At 41.4% G+C, this 17,506-nt stretch overlaps 1 protein-coding gene across 1 annotated transcript in view; it reads right to left on the minus strand.

Annotated features, from left to right (window-relative positions):
* Positions 1 to 17,506, minus strand: part of MAP3K4 (mitogen-activated protein kinase kinase kinase 4) — a 111,811-nt gene that overhangs the window by 9,859 nt on the left and 84,446 nt on the right. Inside the window, exons 11-20 of the mRNA XM_065888496.1 lie at positions 16,700 to 16,849; positions 14,559 to 14,720; positions 13,934 to 14,067; positions 13,319 to 13,397; positions 12,439 to 12,505; positions 9,109 to 9,205; positions 8,152 to 8,295; positions 4,843 to 4,943; positions 3,867 to 3,947; positions 609 to 800 (exon numbers count right to left, since the gene is read on the minus strand). Coding sequence (XP_065744568.1) covers positions 609 to 800; positions 3,867 to 3,947; positions 4,843 to 4,943; positions 8,152 to 8,295; positions 9,109 to 9,205; positions 12,439 to 12,505; positions 13,319 to 13,397; positions 13,934 to 14,067; positions 14,559 to 14,720; positions 16,700 to 16,849 — 1,207 coding nt within the window. The remainder of the gene's footprint in view (positions 1 to 608; positions 801 to 3,866; positions 3,948 to 4,842; positions 4,944 to 8,151; positions 8,296 to 9,108; positions 9,206 to 12,438; positions 12,506 to 13,318; positions 13,398 to 13,933; positions 14,068 to 14,558; positions 14,721 to 16,699; positions 16,850 to 17,506) is intronic.

The following is a 17,506-nucleotide window of genomic DNA, read 5'->3' on the forward strand; positions in this document are numbered from 1 at the left end:
TGGGCTTACTTGCTCTGCGGCATGTGGGATCTTCCCAGACCTGGGCTCAAACCTGTGTTCCCTGCATTGGCAGGTGGATTCTTAACCACTGCGCCACCAGGGAAGTCCAGATAAATGCATTTAAATGGGGGAAAGATCTGAAACATAATCATCTCCTTCTCTCACACAATCTTATCACTAGTTATTTTACAAGAAACTGTTTCACTTGGAAATTAACTGATGTTTTAGAAAAGACTGTCCTGTCTTAATTTGTATCCAGTCTCGCTTCAATAATGATCTTGTGGGAATAAGATAAAAAGAATACAAACTAGAACAAATGGGTAAAAGTTGCGTGGCTCTCCACTGGCAACTTCTGGAGTTATCAGGCCAAACCATTCCATTGAATGAACCACTGAAAACTCTCTTTAGTCTAAAGTCTCTTTTGTATTGTTCTTAGAAAACACTTTACAAATGAAACAAAAACCAAACCCCTCTGCAAAAGATACAATGTATATTTGCCACCTCCCTAAGAGAAAAGGACCAACCATGTAAGATTTAACCTAAAGAAGTGTAACTATTGCTATTTCTAACAGAGACAATCTTTGTGTCATGTTCTTTAGTTTCCTTACCAATTTTGTTTCCTCTTTGCCACTTAAAGGTCACCTTCCTCAAGCCAACGTGCATAACATTGTCATAAGACTTAGGGGTATCACAAACTTGACCAATGATATTCTTTCTCCTCATTTCTCGATATCTCTTTTCTTCAAACAGTCGGACTGACTTCTGAATAGCTTCTATGGGTCCTTGCCTAGAAGCAGTATCTGCAGGGAGAAGTGCAAACTCAGTCGTCCCAACCACTGTAATCAAGTCAATTTCCAGCAAATAATAATAAAAACAGAGCAACAGACATTAGCACTCCAGCACAGCATTATCTATTCAGATACACAGCAGGTGAATTAAAGTCCATCAAAACCTAGCAACTTCAGAGTATACCACCCACTACGGAAACATGCACATAAAACAGAAGCTACTCAGACACAGTCAATGATTTCCTGTAGCAAGAGTGTTGGTTAGACTCTGCAGGAACCACCCGCCTGTCTCCTCTCTCCAATCCGCTCTCAGTGACCAGAATTCTCTTACTAAAACGTAAAATCGGGTTGTGTTCTTTTCCCGCATAATTTATTTCACAGTTCATCATGACCTGTTTAGCGGAAGTCCGAGGCCACTGTGCATGCAGGCTCCCTTCCCGGTTCCCTTCTCCTACAACCGGCTCTGGACCAGCCCAGCTGAAAAGCCTCTGTGGGTCACCCCAAACCGCTTCTCACCCCATCCCCTTGCTCACACTCTCCTGTCTTCTCGCTGTCAGAGCTCTGCAGGAGTACTACACCTCTTCCAGGAAGCGTCTCTGTTGGGAAGGAAATTAAGTTTTCCTTTCTCTAGAAATTAAGTTTTCCTTTCTCTAGATTCTCTGGAATCAGAATCCCTGGAATAAAACCCTGGCTTCACCATTTTCTAGGTGTTTGACAATCAGCAAGTTAGTTAACTTCTTTATACATCAAATTCCTAATCTGTGAAATGAAGGTAATAATACCTCATTCAGAGATACTGTGAGAATTTAATGAAATCACGCACATAAAGCATTTAGCCCAGTGCCCGGAATATTAAAATATTTAGTAAATTTTAGCTATTGTTATTATTATTCCTTATTTTCCCATCAAGCTATCTCTATTTCTCCAACATATTTTATCATGATTTACAGTAAGAAATATCTTTTACACAAATAGATACCTACAACGACAGTTTCGTGAAACACTATTACTCTTTCTACATGTGACTAGGATTCTGTCCAGTTTTTTTGTTTGTTTGTTTGTTTGTTTGCGGTACGTGGGCCTCTCACTGTTGTGGCCTCTTCCGCTGTGGAGCACAGGCTCCGGACGTGCACGCTCAGCGGCCATGGCTTACGGGCCCAGCCGCTCCGCGGCATATGGGATCCTCCCGGATCGGGGCATGAACCCACGTCCCCTGCATCGGCAGGCAGACTCTCAACCACTGCGCCCCAGGGAAGCCCTGTTTCTTTTTTAGTGCTGATTTTACAACCCACTAAAGGGTCAAAACCCATAATGTGAAAAGCACTGCTTTCTTTACATACATCTCCACTACCGTATTTCTCATCCTGTCCCCTAAAGAGCCATCTGAGAGCCTGAATTTTCTGTCTAAGAGATCACTGAGGACTGTGATGGCTGAACGGTTACTCTGAGAAGAGAAATTCCCAGAGATTTATAACGGCCCAATTACAGTGTCTGACTACAATCATTTCTTAAAAACATGGATCCTTGTTTCCCTTACCTCAGTACGTGACACATCGAGTCTACTCAGCATTGAATAAGATTTCATAGCTGTGAGGTCATGGACTCCACCGTCAAATATTTCTGGGAAAGGCCTATTTTTTTTTAACAGTAAACATTTCTCAAGATTTCCCAGTCTTTAATATGTCAGTGTCAACTGTAACTCTCCCAAGAGTTCCCAAATTCACTTGACAACAAAGTATTTGTTTTGAAAATTATCACAAAGACCTGGTATCCGTGGGACCTACCGGTTATGTGAGAGCCCCTGGAGGGACCCTCTTCCCTGTCACCAGGCTCAAGCTGAGGAAACCTCCGCCGACTCCTAACCCTCTACCGCACCTATAACCTGCCCAGGCCTGTCAAATGTGGCATCACAGCTGTTTTTGCTTCCATGGCTTTTTTAAAACCCCACCTTAGTCCAGCATCTTATTTTCCACTGTATCACTACAATGGTGTTCTAGCCCTTCTCCCTACTTTCATCCCCAATTCAGGCCAGCAGGTTAAGCTTCCTCAGTGTCCTTCTTACCCACACCCTCACTCTCCCTGAACATAAGAGGCTTTCCAGCTCAAGAGGCTTCAGGGGCTGCCCACCATCGCTGGGTAAGGCCTTAATCACCTAGCCCTTTGCTGAAGACTGGCCGTGATCAGGTCTCCCCTACCCTTTCAGTTCCACCTCCGTTTACATCTACGCTATCCAGGTCGGGCCGGGCCAGGCCAGGGTGGCTGGTCTGTTCTTCAGTCACTGGGCCTCCAGATGTGTTTCTCATTGGGTACTTCTCCTCTTGGCCTGAGGCAGACCTCTTTCCTTCAGGGGCCAGCCCAAGCCTCAGCCCTCCCTGGAACCCCTCCTGACTGCTCCAGGCCTGGTGACGGCTCTTCTGCTGCTCAGTTTCACACTTTTCGAAGGGGAGCTGTGGTGGCAAGAGCCCGGCCTGAAGGCAGAAGGAGTGCAGTCTGGTCCCAGCTCTCACTTACGATGACCTCGGCCAAATTATCTAGCCGCTCAGAAACTTCTATCATTTACAGAAAGAGAACAGGTTCTATCCTGCCCATGACTCAACACCGTTGTGACGAAGAGTATGTGAGAGCATTCTGTGCTCGACCACGGACTTTTCTGCTGTTTATTCTTGGGGTTTACATTGATCACTTCTGGTTCATACTGATGGACTGCTTTATAAGATGAATGCTTACTCCAGCTTCTTAGCATAAGAAATACACGGCTACTCACTTCGCAAATATTTATCATATTCCTACCATGTATAAAGAATTATGCTAAGGGCCCACCCAGGTGACATACCAAATGAACCATCACTCTGCTTAAAGAATACAAAACCGAGTAAAACGTGTTCCTGCTGCAAAGGAGTTTGTAAGAAATAGGAAATGCACACAAACACATCACAGACAGAAAGTGATGTCAGAGGTCTAAAAAAGATCACAAAACATTAACGTAGAAGGTCTAATAATTCACAAGCTAAAGCATATTTCAGCTGAAACTGCTCACCTTATGCTTAAACGTGTTAAGTTCAACATTCTTTCTCTTACCCTTAGTCTGACTGATAAGTGTCCGAAGTTCCCAACTTCTTCGAGTTGACCCACTTGAATCACCTTTTGGATATGCTGGTTCTGCAGAAAGTATTTTTTCATACAAATTAAGACTTATAAAACAAATAAGCTTATTTAATTCGGAACAAGACTGAAATGGTGAGTAGCGATGATTAGTTACCATCAACCTGTCATTCCTGGTGGTTAATTTCTGTTTGAGGTGAGTGTGAGAAGCTGTCTCTACAATCATTTATAGCAAATTTCACCAAGCTAAAAAGTTGTTAATGGAGTTACAGGACTTTAACCACAAAAACTTTCCACAAGTAGCGGACCTTAGAATACTGAGCAGAAACTGGTTTCTCTGGGGGCCCCCCTCCCGAGGCCCTGCCCAGGAGCCCAGCAGAGCTACAGCAGGAGCAACCATGTGGTTTCTGAGCAAAGACTCCTAGTTCTGCATCATAATAAAACTTCAGCATATCATTAAGAAGCACAGTGCCACTTTATTTATTTATTTTTGTGGTACGCGGGCCTCTCACTGCCGTGGCCTCTCCTGTTGCGGAGCACAGGCTCCGGACGCGCAGGTTCAGCGGCCATGGCTCACGGGCCCAGCCGCTCCGTGGCACGTGGGATCTTCCCGGACCGGGGCACGAACCCGTGTCCCCTGCATCGGCAGGCGGACTCTCAACCACTGTGCCACCAGGGAAGCCCCACTTTATATTTTTAAAGTGAATAAGCGTGCTCAACAATTAAAATATCAGGAATAACAACTTTTTAAAATTATTTAGCAACAAAAAGAAAAAATGCAAATATAGCTAAAATGGCATTAAAAAGCCAATGTGTTCAGCACTAATCCTTCTCACAGGGCTCTGTCACTCCTTTACTTCGTTTCTTTTAAAAGGCCTTAACAGCAGAAACCGGTGGACTGAGACAAACGGTTAGGCTGACTGGAGATGCAGGGGACACCTTACACACTCACCATCTCGCTCCTCGGTGGGGCTCGAGTGACGACTCAGGGACCTAAACTGCAATTCGGCCGCTATGGAAGCCAATCGATCATTCTCAGGGACGCTGGAACCCCTGTTTTAATATTTTTAAAAATTAAGCTATCAATTCAATGGAACTCAAAATGAACGATCTGTGAGATTCTTCCAGAGCAGTGATTCTAAACTGGGGGTAACTTTCCCCCCCAAGAAAACCTGGCATCTAGTGGGTAAAGGACAACACAAAGGACAGTCCCAAACCAATAATTATTCTCCCAAAGTAGCAGTGCTCCTACTGAGACACCTGTCCCTGGAGTTTGGCAGGAGAACGCAAGAGAACCTGACTGCATCCTATATCGTTTTATGTTAAAAACAGCAACAAAAATAAAAACAGTATTTACTGAAGTGTTACTGACATGTGCTGAAAGTTCCATAATTTAAGCCCAGGATGGATAAAAATTATGAGCCGAATCTGGCTAATATTTAAAATCATCACATTCTATTTATGTACTTAATTCTATTTGAAGTGCTAAAATCACTACGGTTCAGAGCTCAAATCTCTTAACGCGCAAACGTCAGGGAATACCTAGCAATTTCTCAAGCAGTAGGCAAGCAGAAGAGCAGGAAGCTTAACGTATAAAAAGGGCAAAGTTACTCTGCTGCTTTTCCAGAATAAAGTGTCCAGCAATCCAGAATGAATCCATAAAGCCCAGAATTAAACAAGGGAAAGTGTTAAAATTATAATTCAAATCATCCAAAGTACATACAGTGTTAGTCTATTAACAAGTTTAGTGCATTTTTTTAAATGAATGATATAATGAAGTATGGTAGCATTTATGCTCTTTTTTATTATAGACTGAGTAGGTTTAAAGCAACATGGTCTACTGGACAGACATTCACAAATTATGAAGTATGCACTGCTTTGTTATTTCCCTAAACTCTCAAATCTGGTATAGTACTTGCTAAGTCTGAAGTGAGGGGGGATACCTTCCACTGCCATTAGTTCATCAAAGAGTCTTGGCACTGTTTCCTGGAAAAACCACTGATGCTGAACTGAAGAAACACATCCCACTCCTAAGCTGTGCCAAAGCCTGGGACCACGGAGAAGCCACTCAACATTTCTAGTTTCCTGATTTCCCAGAGAGAAGATTAGCCAATTCGACATCCTCACATTTTTGCCAGTGTAACAGGCAAGAAAACACACTGAGATGAAGTGATGCACGGGTGAACGTTTAACAACCAGTTGCAGGGGGAGCGGCAGGGTATAGACTTCAACAATTTCCGTGGCGTAACAACTGGCTTGCAGGATTCCTGAAAAATGAACAATCAGCTCTTGCAGACCAGTAAGAGGCAGCTCCAGCGAGCAGAACACTGCAAAAATGTTTTCTAAACAACGGTAAAATAACTGAAGCCCAGACTATTTCCTAAGTCAAACTGTATCGAATCAAAATATTTATCAGAAGCTGTGGAGCAAAGTAAAATTTCACCGTGGCTGACGTATCTCTAAGACAGGCAAGGGCTGCACACACGCCTGCCGACGTCAGAAAGCGCAGGTACCACCCTGCCTCCTCACAGCCTGTTCACGGCCCAAGGCTGCTCGGAGACCCCGGCTGAGGGGCACGTGTGGCCCCTGTACAGGCGCTGGAGGCTGGGCCACGGGGTTAAGGCTGGAGGCAGCCGGGAGGCTGACAACCCGCGGCTCTGCACGCCCTCACGGCTCTGCTGTTCTGTACCTACGGCCACACACACCACCAGGAAGGACAGATCACTTTACTCCTCTGTGAACAAAGGCCTTCAAGATGGCATGTTACAATGGAAGTAAAATTTCTAAATCTCAAGGATTGTCCTAAAGCAAAAACGAAGAACACTTCTGAAATGCTGCTCAAAACATGCTGAGAAACTACGTAATGCAAAGCCTGGGGGACAAAACGCGGGGAGAGGCCGACTGCAGGTATTTTAACTTCTATACTCAAGTACATTTAACGCACACACCACCAACGTATAAAAGCCTCAACCAGAGTTCACGAAACCTCCTGTTCTGGAGAAACTGCGTGTGAACCAGTCCCGGCTGAGTGTTCTCCTCAACTATGACTGCCTTTTAGGGCACATCGCTTCCCTTACTGCATTAAGAATAAAGACAGTTTCAACCCCCCGCAGGGACATGAAGCACATGTGGAAATGTCTGCCGTGAAATGTTCTAAACGTGAGAAGCAGAGGGTAAGTGGGAATCTGTTCAACGTTAATTGTTAATTTTCTTAGTGGACTGCTTAAGCTGTAAAGTACTTCAGCATTTTCTTTAGGTTATAGACAGTTGCTAAAAATTAGGAATATTAATTCTTTTAGTGAATGAGAAAAATGGAACTATCTGTAGAAATTTTAGACTGTTATAAACTAAGTCTAAAAATAATTTAGTCTATTCGAAATCTAAAAGCATGTGTCATGTTTCTGCCAACATACTAATATTTTTTCTTAGGAGCAGGACACAGAGCTCTGAGTTCTCTCAAAATTTCATCTTTTCTGGTCAGCTTTGTTCGACTCTATCATCATCCTTATGGGAAGATGGGAATAGTGACGGTGCCCATTCTACCAGGCACAAGGGGGGAATTAAGAGCCACCAAATGTCCTTTCTCCATTAAGCATATGAGACCTTGATGAAATCCTCTACCCTCCCTGCCCCCCGCCCAAGAAAAACCCAGCCAGAATGGGAAGAACTGCCGCAGCCTCAGTACTTCTACAAAAGACTTCATGCCAGAGACTTAAATTTTTCCGGAGCCTGCCAGACATCTGACAGCTCTCTCCAGTAATGATCTAGTCTCCATATGAGATATAAACCACATGAGCTCATTTTTCCACTACTATAAACCACTTCTAATCAACAACTGTATAAATTAGGAAACCGAGTGAGAAAAATAATCCTCTTAGAAAAACAAATCACCACCTAATGGTATTACCTAGAAGTCACCTTTGAGCGACTCCTCAGAAACTCCTCAGGAAAGGCACTGTTTGCCAAGACTCTCCTATCAGTGGACCGGGCCCTCTCCCCTGACACTCTCTTCATGGTTATTATGAGCAGAGACTCTGGCCATTTCGGTTAACGTTTGTGCCAAAGAAGTGTAAACATCAGGCAGATTACCGACTTGTGCTGGAGCCTTGGGACCACGACCCCCCCACGGAGGGCCCCTGCGCGTCACACACCGCGGGGAAGCAGGCCCCACGTGTCCCGGGACACATCCCCGAAGCTGAGGTCACGGCGGCCGCGCACCCGGGGGCGGGGGGCGGAGACGTGGCGCTGGTCGGGAGACTACCTGGTCTCATGGGCACTGCTGATGGGTTTGGGTGGCGCAGAGTCGCTGCCGGAGGGGCCGGGGCGACCGCTGGCGGCGGTGGCAGTGACAGTGGCAGCGGCGGGGCTGCTGAGGCTCCGCGTGTCCGCAGGCACGCTCCGGGTGCTGGGAGGAGAAGAAGAGCTTCAGGAACACAGGTGAGACAGCAGACGGGCTCTCACGTGGTTTCCATTAAAAATAGAGTCGGGTGAGGAAGCCAAAAATAATTTTCAAATATAAAATGCAAACTGTTCTTTGAGATTCAGGTCTAGGTATGAAAAAGAAAAATAACTAATTTCGAACTAATTATTTTCAACAATAATTGTGGTCCTTTCCTAGCAAGTAATGTAAAAAAAATAAACTTTTAAAAACTGATTATACAGGGGAGAAAAGATGCTCACTACTTCAAGATGCAGAAATGCCACCACATTCAAAGTAAGTATTTTGAATGTACTAGAGTTTCCGAACTCACTTTAGAATTTAAGTTGCTTCGTAGTTACATACACACATAAAAGTCAAGACTGGAAGGATCACTCCAGTTTTTTCTCCACTTTTAAAATGATATTTAGTTCCTTTTCTCAAATGTTCACCATGCTATGCACACTCAAATTTGTTTTCCTAAAGTTATTTTTCAAAGAAAGGAAAAGAAAGAATTATTCCAAAGCTGGAAAGCATTTAGTAGCTTGAGGTTATAAATAAGCTGAGAAACTAAGTTATCTTGAAAGGTGCAAGTCTGTTTTAAACTTGCAGGTCTTCTTTTGTAACTAAGGCACTGTGGTACGTCTTCAAGATAATGAAAATAAGCGCTTTTTAAAATGTATAAACAAGAACACAGAAAACAGTATTTGGTATCAGAGCAAGCATCAGCAGCTCCTAGAGCGTCAGCACGCACATCAGAGAAGAATCCATAGAGCAAACAACTAGACAAGCACCAAATACCTGAATCCCTCTGGAGTTGGGATAATCAGATGCGGGTTAGGAGGGTCGCTATGGCATCGTGGTACCTTCACAGGACGGGGGCTGTTCCGATGAATGGCTGCCAGTGAAAAGAGCGACAAACGCAACTTGTTAAGGGGTCAGCAGGAAACTGTAAAACCAGGCAATTCAGTGGAAATGGGAGGTGGCTTATTTTTGCTGGTGATCAAAATAAAACCATTTATATAAGTAAGAAAATCGTACTACATACACAAATGCGGGGAAAGTGTCACTTTTTGAAAGTTAATAAAATTATATTACACATTTTAGAGACAGATGAAAATGTGATTTCTGTGGCATTTCTCCACTAAAAGGTTCCTTATGTTGTCTGAACTTTTAAAAAGATTCTGGTCAGGGGTGATACTTCAATAGGTCCTGAGTTGGGGAGAGGTCACTGTCATTTTCCTGAGTACTGGGAGTTTTATTTAATTCCTTTAAACCAAATCAGGAGGACGGACACTGGTTTAAATTGATTATTCTTTTCAGAACATGTTTTCTTCTCTTCTTCTTTTAAATATTCTGGTAGAAGGTAAATATGGATAAGATTTAAAACAAAATTTTAAAACTAGATACAATTTTAACCAAAATTTAAAAAGAGACCTAACCTAGCAATTACAAAGATGCTGACAATTCTACTTCCCCAATGACTAAATGTAACTAGTCATGGATATGATATATTTTGTCTATTTCTCCCTAACATGTTTTCCTCTGATTTTTAACTTTGTTTTAACCCTCCCTAGTTTTTTTTTAATGTCATATTTTCTCTTCACGTTAATAATTTTAGTCTACATATACATGTTTTATTCTAAATATGTTTATCCTAAATGAAAATACTTCTTCATGGTTTTTGTTTACTTTTAATAACACTACACAGGAGAGAGAGGAGTACCAAAAACGCAGAGATCTGAAGGGAAAACTTGCAAAACAAAAATCAAGTAATTGTTATGAAGAAACCCAGGCAATTTGTATCTCTGGCTCATTATCTCAACTACCACAACCTTAAATGGAAGTAATTCAATAGGAAATTCAAAGGCAAAAAGAAAAAACAAAAACCATTTGGTGAGAATGCTGGTGTCTCTAATGCAGCAAACGTACTGAGAACTACTGAGTCAAAAATTACTACAAAATTTTCCCATGAAGGTATAAAAATAAAGACATTCTGTTAAAACACACACACACCCAAGTTTAACACTCTTCATTCATGAAACAGAACATTTCTTTTAAGAGTATGTATATCTAACTGTTACAAAACTGTGCTACTTCATTGAAAAGAAAATCCAAACGGCCAATCAACATAAAATAGATGCTCAAATTTCACTAGTGGTGAACATTTATCATAGAGATGTTTTTCATGGCAAAACTAACCAAACAAATAAGGAAATGCTGGAAAGAATTGTAGAATAACCACAATGGACACAATGTAGCCACTAAAGAGAATGAATTGGATCTATACTTGTTGACATGGAGGGATTTCTACAATTGTCAGAGATTAATATCCAATGTGATCCAATTTTTATACAGTAAACGGCAGGAAAAAAAACAATGGCATCTGTGCTTGCATGATTATATGGGCATAAAGAAAGGTGTAGTAGAATGCATCCGTGTAATTATATGAGTATACAGAAAATATAGAAGGTTCTATACCAGACTCTTACCATCCGCTTACAATGACAGAGTGTCTATCTACCCATCCTTATGAGGGTAGAGCAGAGGGAGAGAAAAGAGTAAGCAGCAACAACGACAACAATGTGCTCTCACTTTCATTGATTTCTCTCATAAGGAAAGAGCACAAAACCAAATGATGACTCCTGCCATGTGTAGAACGCTACAATTTACAAAATGTCGTTACATTATTGAACCCCCATTAGCATCTGATTTTAAGCATTAGTAGGGGAGGCGCAAAGATGTTCAGTGAGCAGCCCCAGGTCACTCAACTGCCAGGCAACCTGGCTCTCCGTCCAGTGCAGTTTCCACCAACCCAGTGGCTGCGAGGACGAAGGCCAAGTCGTGCCCACAGAGAGTGCTGCGAACCGACTGTCCCGCCCGCAGTGTGGGGCCAGGCAGAGTCAGCGGCTCACATGCTAGCAGTGACTACCTGTGGACTACGTGGGTATGAGGTTTTTTTCCCTTTGTAATATTTTTCTACATGTATGTTTACTACATACATTTTCTACGTTGTAATTTTTTTCTACAATGAAAACGATTCCTTATGTAATAAAATACTTCAGAGGTAATTTTTACTGATTATTTATCATTTTTCTTAGAGAAATATTTTGGGAAATCAGAAACTCAAAGTATTTATGATACTACGCTTAATCAAAAGATTGATGAGAATATAGCACGTTTTATATAAAATGTTCAAATAGTTTTATAAATGATAACTTTCATTTCATTAGCAGCCTTGGGAGAAAAAGAGGTATAAACTGGGTGAATTTTAAAGATAAAGAAATCAAGCGTTAAGTCCTGGTCTACTAAACTTTCAGTCGCTAGCAAGTACCCTTTAAGATACAGCTGCTGCTCAATCGACCATTCATGAATTATTTTCTTTTGTGTAAATGAAATGTTTAAAATTTCTAAGTTTTCATTTTTGGTTGTTTATTACATATAAATATAGTTTTGCTTTGGTTTACTATCTCAAGAATAGGGTAAGACAGCCGTTTTCTGATACATATTTTGTTTTAAAGTTTCAACATACACTGTAAAGCTACGTATCAACTGGAACTGAAAACTGTAATTTAAGTATATTATAGCAGAACTTAACTTTTTTCTTTTTTTAAGTAACACCAAATAGGAATTGGGGGGAGCAATTAGGAATTCTCTACGTTAGTGAGGAATGGGTACTTTGGAAAGCCGTGAAGAAAACACTCATTCTCCTTCAAAAGGTGAGAAAGGAAGGGCAGAACAATTACACTCACCCACCTGCAGCAAGAAAGGCCTTGCTTCTTACCAGACAACTATTTCTCTAAGTCTCTCCTCCCCAGGGGAAAAGAACTTAGGGAGGGGAGAACAGAATGAGAGTGTTGGTGTAACAAGAAAAAACCTGTAGTTTAATACTGTGGGCAAGCGTAGACCACCTTGTGCTTGCATTTTAATCTTCCTGTTAAATTCAGCAAGACTACTGTGGAGTTCTCTATGTATACACCTCATTCCTGTAACTTTCATTGTCATTTTCCTGAATATTCTTAGAGAACCTCTATAGCATTTCAAATAACTGCAATGATGAGACAATGTGCTCACCCAAACCAGGAGGCTCTAGGAGAGACGCTCTAACTGTTTTCTTACCAAGGTACAAACCTGTAATAGGACTGTGCGGCTTTCCTATTACATGGCCAATGCATTCATTCATCAGGGCTTGTAAACTCTAGAAACCAAAGGAAATGGAAAAGGAAAAGAGAAAGAATGTACACTCAATTATATAAGTCGCACAAATTAGGCTTTCGGTATATTTAAAAGAAAACAGGCTATCCTTAAGTAAATATTTTCAAAGTTAGTTTAAAAGAAAACAGGTATAAACATAAATCGTACATAATTTAAGATTATATACAATTCCACTTTTTATCAGCTCCCCATAATGCAATGATGTACACAAGCAAAGGACTCCCGTAATCTCCTCTACTATTTGGAGGCTAAAATGAGTGAATTCACATTTGAACATCTTTCTGATCTGATGGAATTTATCTGGATACTGGTGATAATATTTAACATTTGCCGTTATGCTCTATAATGACGCACACTGGACTTGCCTGGCGGTCCAGTGGCTAAAACTCTGTGCTTCCACTGCAGCGGGCGTGGGTTCAACTCCTGGTTGGGGAACTGAGATCCCGCGTGCTGCACGGCGACTAACACTGAAGTGAAACAGCTATTCCTTGCTCTTCATGGAGCGGCTAAAAAGCAGCGGCACTTTACAAAATACAAAACCGACACGTGTTTTGTAAGTGCCAGGCTGCACGAACAACCGTGCACTGACGTGGTCAGCTGGACAACATTGTTATAAAAAGAGCACTGAACGTCCTACTCGGCTATTAGCGCTTTAACCTCTCGGCATTATCATGACAATTACGTGAAAATATTTCAGAACCGCTTTTAAATTAATAAAAAGATACACAATCAGAAATAGAGAGTGATCAAATTATTTGGGTTTTTTTAAGGAAAAACACTTTAGAATATCCCATACCAGGAAGTCATCTTCTGGTAAAGCTGAAATGAAAGCAGGTTCAATGGCTTGCAGGAAGTCAAAACCTTGAGTTGCCCACCTGTCACGAGGAAAAGTTCAAGAGTCACAAAACAATCAAACAAACGCCATAGTCATTTTAGTCTATACAATCCTGAAAAGTAATCTGATTGGAAAATTACCATCTAGGACAAAACACATTTGTGTCTCTGTCATCTGCCTCGTGTTGAGTAAGTGTACATCATGTTTTGAGAAAGACAAATAGCTTTTTAGTAAAGGAACAGGTTACCAATTTCTTTTCCATTTACACTAAATAAGAGGCATAAATTTCATGAAGGAGAAAAGAAGATTAGCAATCAGGAAGACCTGTCCAGGGAGAATGTGAACTGCTTAAAGATAACTCATTTTGGAACAATTACAAAAGAAAAAGTTTTCCAAGAGTTATGGGGGTTTCTATGTAAATAGGTTTGTTTTTTAAAAAAGGAAGAAAAAAACTGATCACCAAAGAGTTCAAAATGCTTTTTGTGTCATCTGCTCAGAAATCCCACTTAAAATATATGAATGAAGTATCAGCAACCCCACATGGCTCATGAAGGAGCCATCCTACGTGGTCATTACCTGGGTCTTGTCCCTCTACCACTCTCACATTTAGTCAGGACGTAATTCATCCACTTCCGGGCAAAGCTTATATACTTGTCTCCTATCTTCTGTCTAAACTCGCCAGACATCAAACGAACGACTTCTTTATGATACTGTAAGAAGGTTTCACGTATATCAAGATTAAGAAGAAAACCATTACACAAATACCTAAACACTATAATGCTGTTTAAATGCCATTTTTCTAAAAACGGAAAGCAAAAGCCAATGAACTTTACATATTCTAAAAAGAGTGTGAAGAGTTATAGAGAAAATAATGTCTTAAAATGCAATTTCACAAATGTCTTCCTCATAAGTTGAAATTAAGAATATGCTTTTATGATACTAAACATCTCTTCAAGAAGGTTTTTAAATGTAAGTGGATAGCTGTTAACACAAAATAAAAACTGAGTAAATATCTGACAGTTTAAAAGTAACCCAGCATTTCTGATATTCAGCAGGGATGTAAGATGACACTCTTGACTAAGCTGTGATTACAATAATGAGATCATGAGATTTGCTGTACAAGATTCCTAACGCTTTCTGTAAGTAAGTTACAAAGCAATCGCAAAATTGTACTGTGTTTTTCCTCTTATTTTGTACCTACCTCGAACCCAAAATTGTACCCTTGAATCATGGCTTCTCGATAATACTGCTGCAACGTAGCAGACTCAGATTCATCAACTTCGGCGTCAAATTCTGAAGTGAACATGTGGTCCACCCGGTCAATGGCATCACTTATTCTGTTGCAAAGTTCTAATGCATCATTCTAAAGAATCCCAAACCATAATTAATCCAAAGTGAAACAAATCACACAATACTTATTGTATTTTAGAGGAAGATTTCTTTCATCATCACACAGACATTGACCATGGTAATATATTCCAGTCATATTTATTTTGGTTATTCAAAAGGAATGACCAAAAATAGAAAAAAAATTAGTATTTTCATTTTTATTTGTATTAGGTATTCTTAAAAACTTATGAAATACAAGAGGAAAACAGTCCATTTAAAATGTGATGCCTAATTACAAGGTGGTCTTTGAATAGATGCTTACAGCTTCGATATTTCTGCCTATCAACCACCAGTTGTTTTCTCCCCTCGGTGGTTGCTCAAGTGTAAGTACGGTTTCAATTCCACCGAGTGAACTATGATTTCTAAATGACCTCCACAGTGTTATTAGTCGTACTGTCCTTCTTATCCCCCTGCTCAGGGGTTCTCAACCGAGACCAATGTTACCACCCCAGGGGACACTGGCAACGTCTGGAGATATTTCTGGTTGTCCAAACATGGGGTGGGGGGGTGTTGTGAAATCTACTGGCATCTACTGTGCAGAGGCCAGGGATGCTGCCAGACATCTTACAACACACAGGGCAGCTCCCCCAAACTAAGAATTATTGACTGACCTAAAATGTCACCAGTATGGGGGTTGAGAAACCCTGCCCTAGCTCAAGCTTTGTTGTCTTCCCTAATTAATAGTACAACAGCTCCAAATTGGGTTCCCTTTCTACCCACCCTTAAACACACACATTATGTACACGTCTCTATCAGGTAGTTCCTCTACATAGTATTCCAAAATATTCTTCCAAAATCTTTGACAATTCTCTGGGGCTTAGAAGATGACATCCAAAATCTCTCAACAGCCTGATTTTTGCCCACCTGATTTTACTAACCTCCTCTCTCACTACTTTCCACTGTATACACCAAGATCCAAGCAAATCAGACTGCTTGATATTCAGTGAGCCTTCTCATAACTCTGATCCTCAGACACCAATGCCCAAATGTTTCTCTTATTGGTCCCTTCCCAATTTGCATCTTTTGAAATAACTCCCAAGCTGAAATGCCTCCATGGCAGCAATTCCCAGATGCTACTAGGAGGATCTAATCTCTCCCTCCTCTGTACTTTAGTGTGACAGTTTAGATCCTTAAGGCTACAAATTCCTTAAGCTCAAGAATAATCAATATCTTATATAATTTTGTACTCTCCAGAATTCATTAACTCAAACTAAAAGAAAAAACAAAAGTCCCCTGCCCCGGTATCTGAGTGGGGTGACAATCTGTAAGAAAGAATGTTTATAGACAAATAAGACAAATCAGATTGACAAAAGGAAAATAAACGTTTATCAAAACTACTTGTAATTTCAAGAAGTCCTTCTTCTTCAAGAAGTCAAGCCTTAATGTGACTGAGAAGACTGATGGGCTGCGGGAAAGTGTGCATGAGACCAAGACTGATAAATGGACTGCAAAATAGGAAGCAGGTGAGAATGGGAAATAATGGCAGAGAACGCAAGGCTCTGCCTTGGCATGAACTTCAAGGCCTTTCTGCCTGTCTGCAACTAGCTTTCTCAATTAATTTGACTGAATGAAAGAATAAATAACTCTTCTTTTAAATTACATATTTTTGACTTAAGGTGCCTCTAGTAACTACTGGTAATTGCTAAAGGAGAAATAAACTTGGATTAGGAATGAGGAGATCTAAAAGTCCAATACTAACCAACCACGTGACCATTAAGAAGTCACGTGACGATTCAAATTTTTATCCTCTCCAATTCTAATGTTACACAGTTCCAAGAAAGAGCCAGGAAATTTTTAACTTAGACATGGGGAAAATGGGAAGAGAGGGAGAGTGGGGAGGACACTGTAAGAGTTCAAGTCCCTGGAGTGACTTAAATTATGACAAACTGATTCTTCCCTAGCATTACGCCAAAGGTAAATAAATTAGTTACGGTAGAGTTGATGGTGAGATACCTTCAGCTGCTGCAAAGCTCTGGCGATGACGGGCTGACTGGATGTCTGCTCCTGGCGTAGCGTCATGAGTCCTTCAGTGGACTGCTGGAAAGTTTTTCTGTGAATTATGAGATGCGCAGACTCCATGACAACTAGTAAAAGATTATCCACCTGGGAGGAAAAGCAAGCACAGGGCTTAAACACAGACCCACTTAGTTTTCCACTCTAGTTCAACCCCCAGTCCCAAAACAAGACCAACCTCAGGGCCACCAGGCCAGCAACCATCTGATCAGAAAGTGGCTGTCAAGCACAGCTACTCCCATGGAGCAGCACACTGCAGGGGGCACTGACGGTTCTGATCTCCAGCGCAATGGGGAGGAGTCCCACGGAATTATGTGGGTATGAAGTCTTTGAAGTATGCTAGAACTCCAAGAAATTCATTACTCCTGGAGCAGAGTGTGTGCCTGTGTGTGTGTTGAAGCAGCATGTGGAGACAGAAAATGCAGGAATAAGAGTGGGATGAGATGAGGGGCCTTGCATGAAACAGAAATCAAGACTTTATTATTTGTATTCTTGAAGTGATGGTCATTGCAGTATTTTGAGTAGACCTGTGATGAGATGTATGAATTATAAGGATCATTCTGGAAGTACCAAAACAAGCAAACAAATACAGAATTGGAGGGAGGGAAGGCGAGGGTTGAAGCAAGGAGGGCCCTGCAACAGTCCAGGAAAGGGATGATAAGGTCTGACCGCGGCAGCTGCTCTGGGGATGCAGAGAAAGGCTCATTTACTAGAAAGGCTTCGGTGCTGGGGCTAGTGACTAAGTGG

The sequence above is a fragment of the Phocoena phocoena genome, chromosome 12 (assembly GCF_963924675.1).
Source record: "Phocoena phocoena chromosome 12, mPhoPho1.1, whole genome shotgun sequence".
Taxonomy (NCBI): domain Eukaryota; kingdom Metazoa; phylum Chordata; class Mammalia; order Artiodactyla; family Phocoenidae; genus Phocoena; species Phocoena phocoena.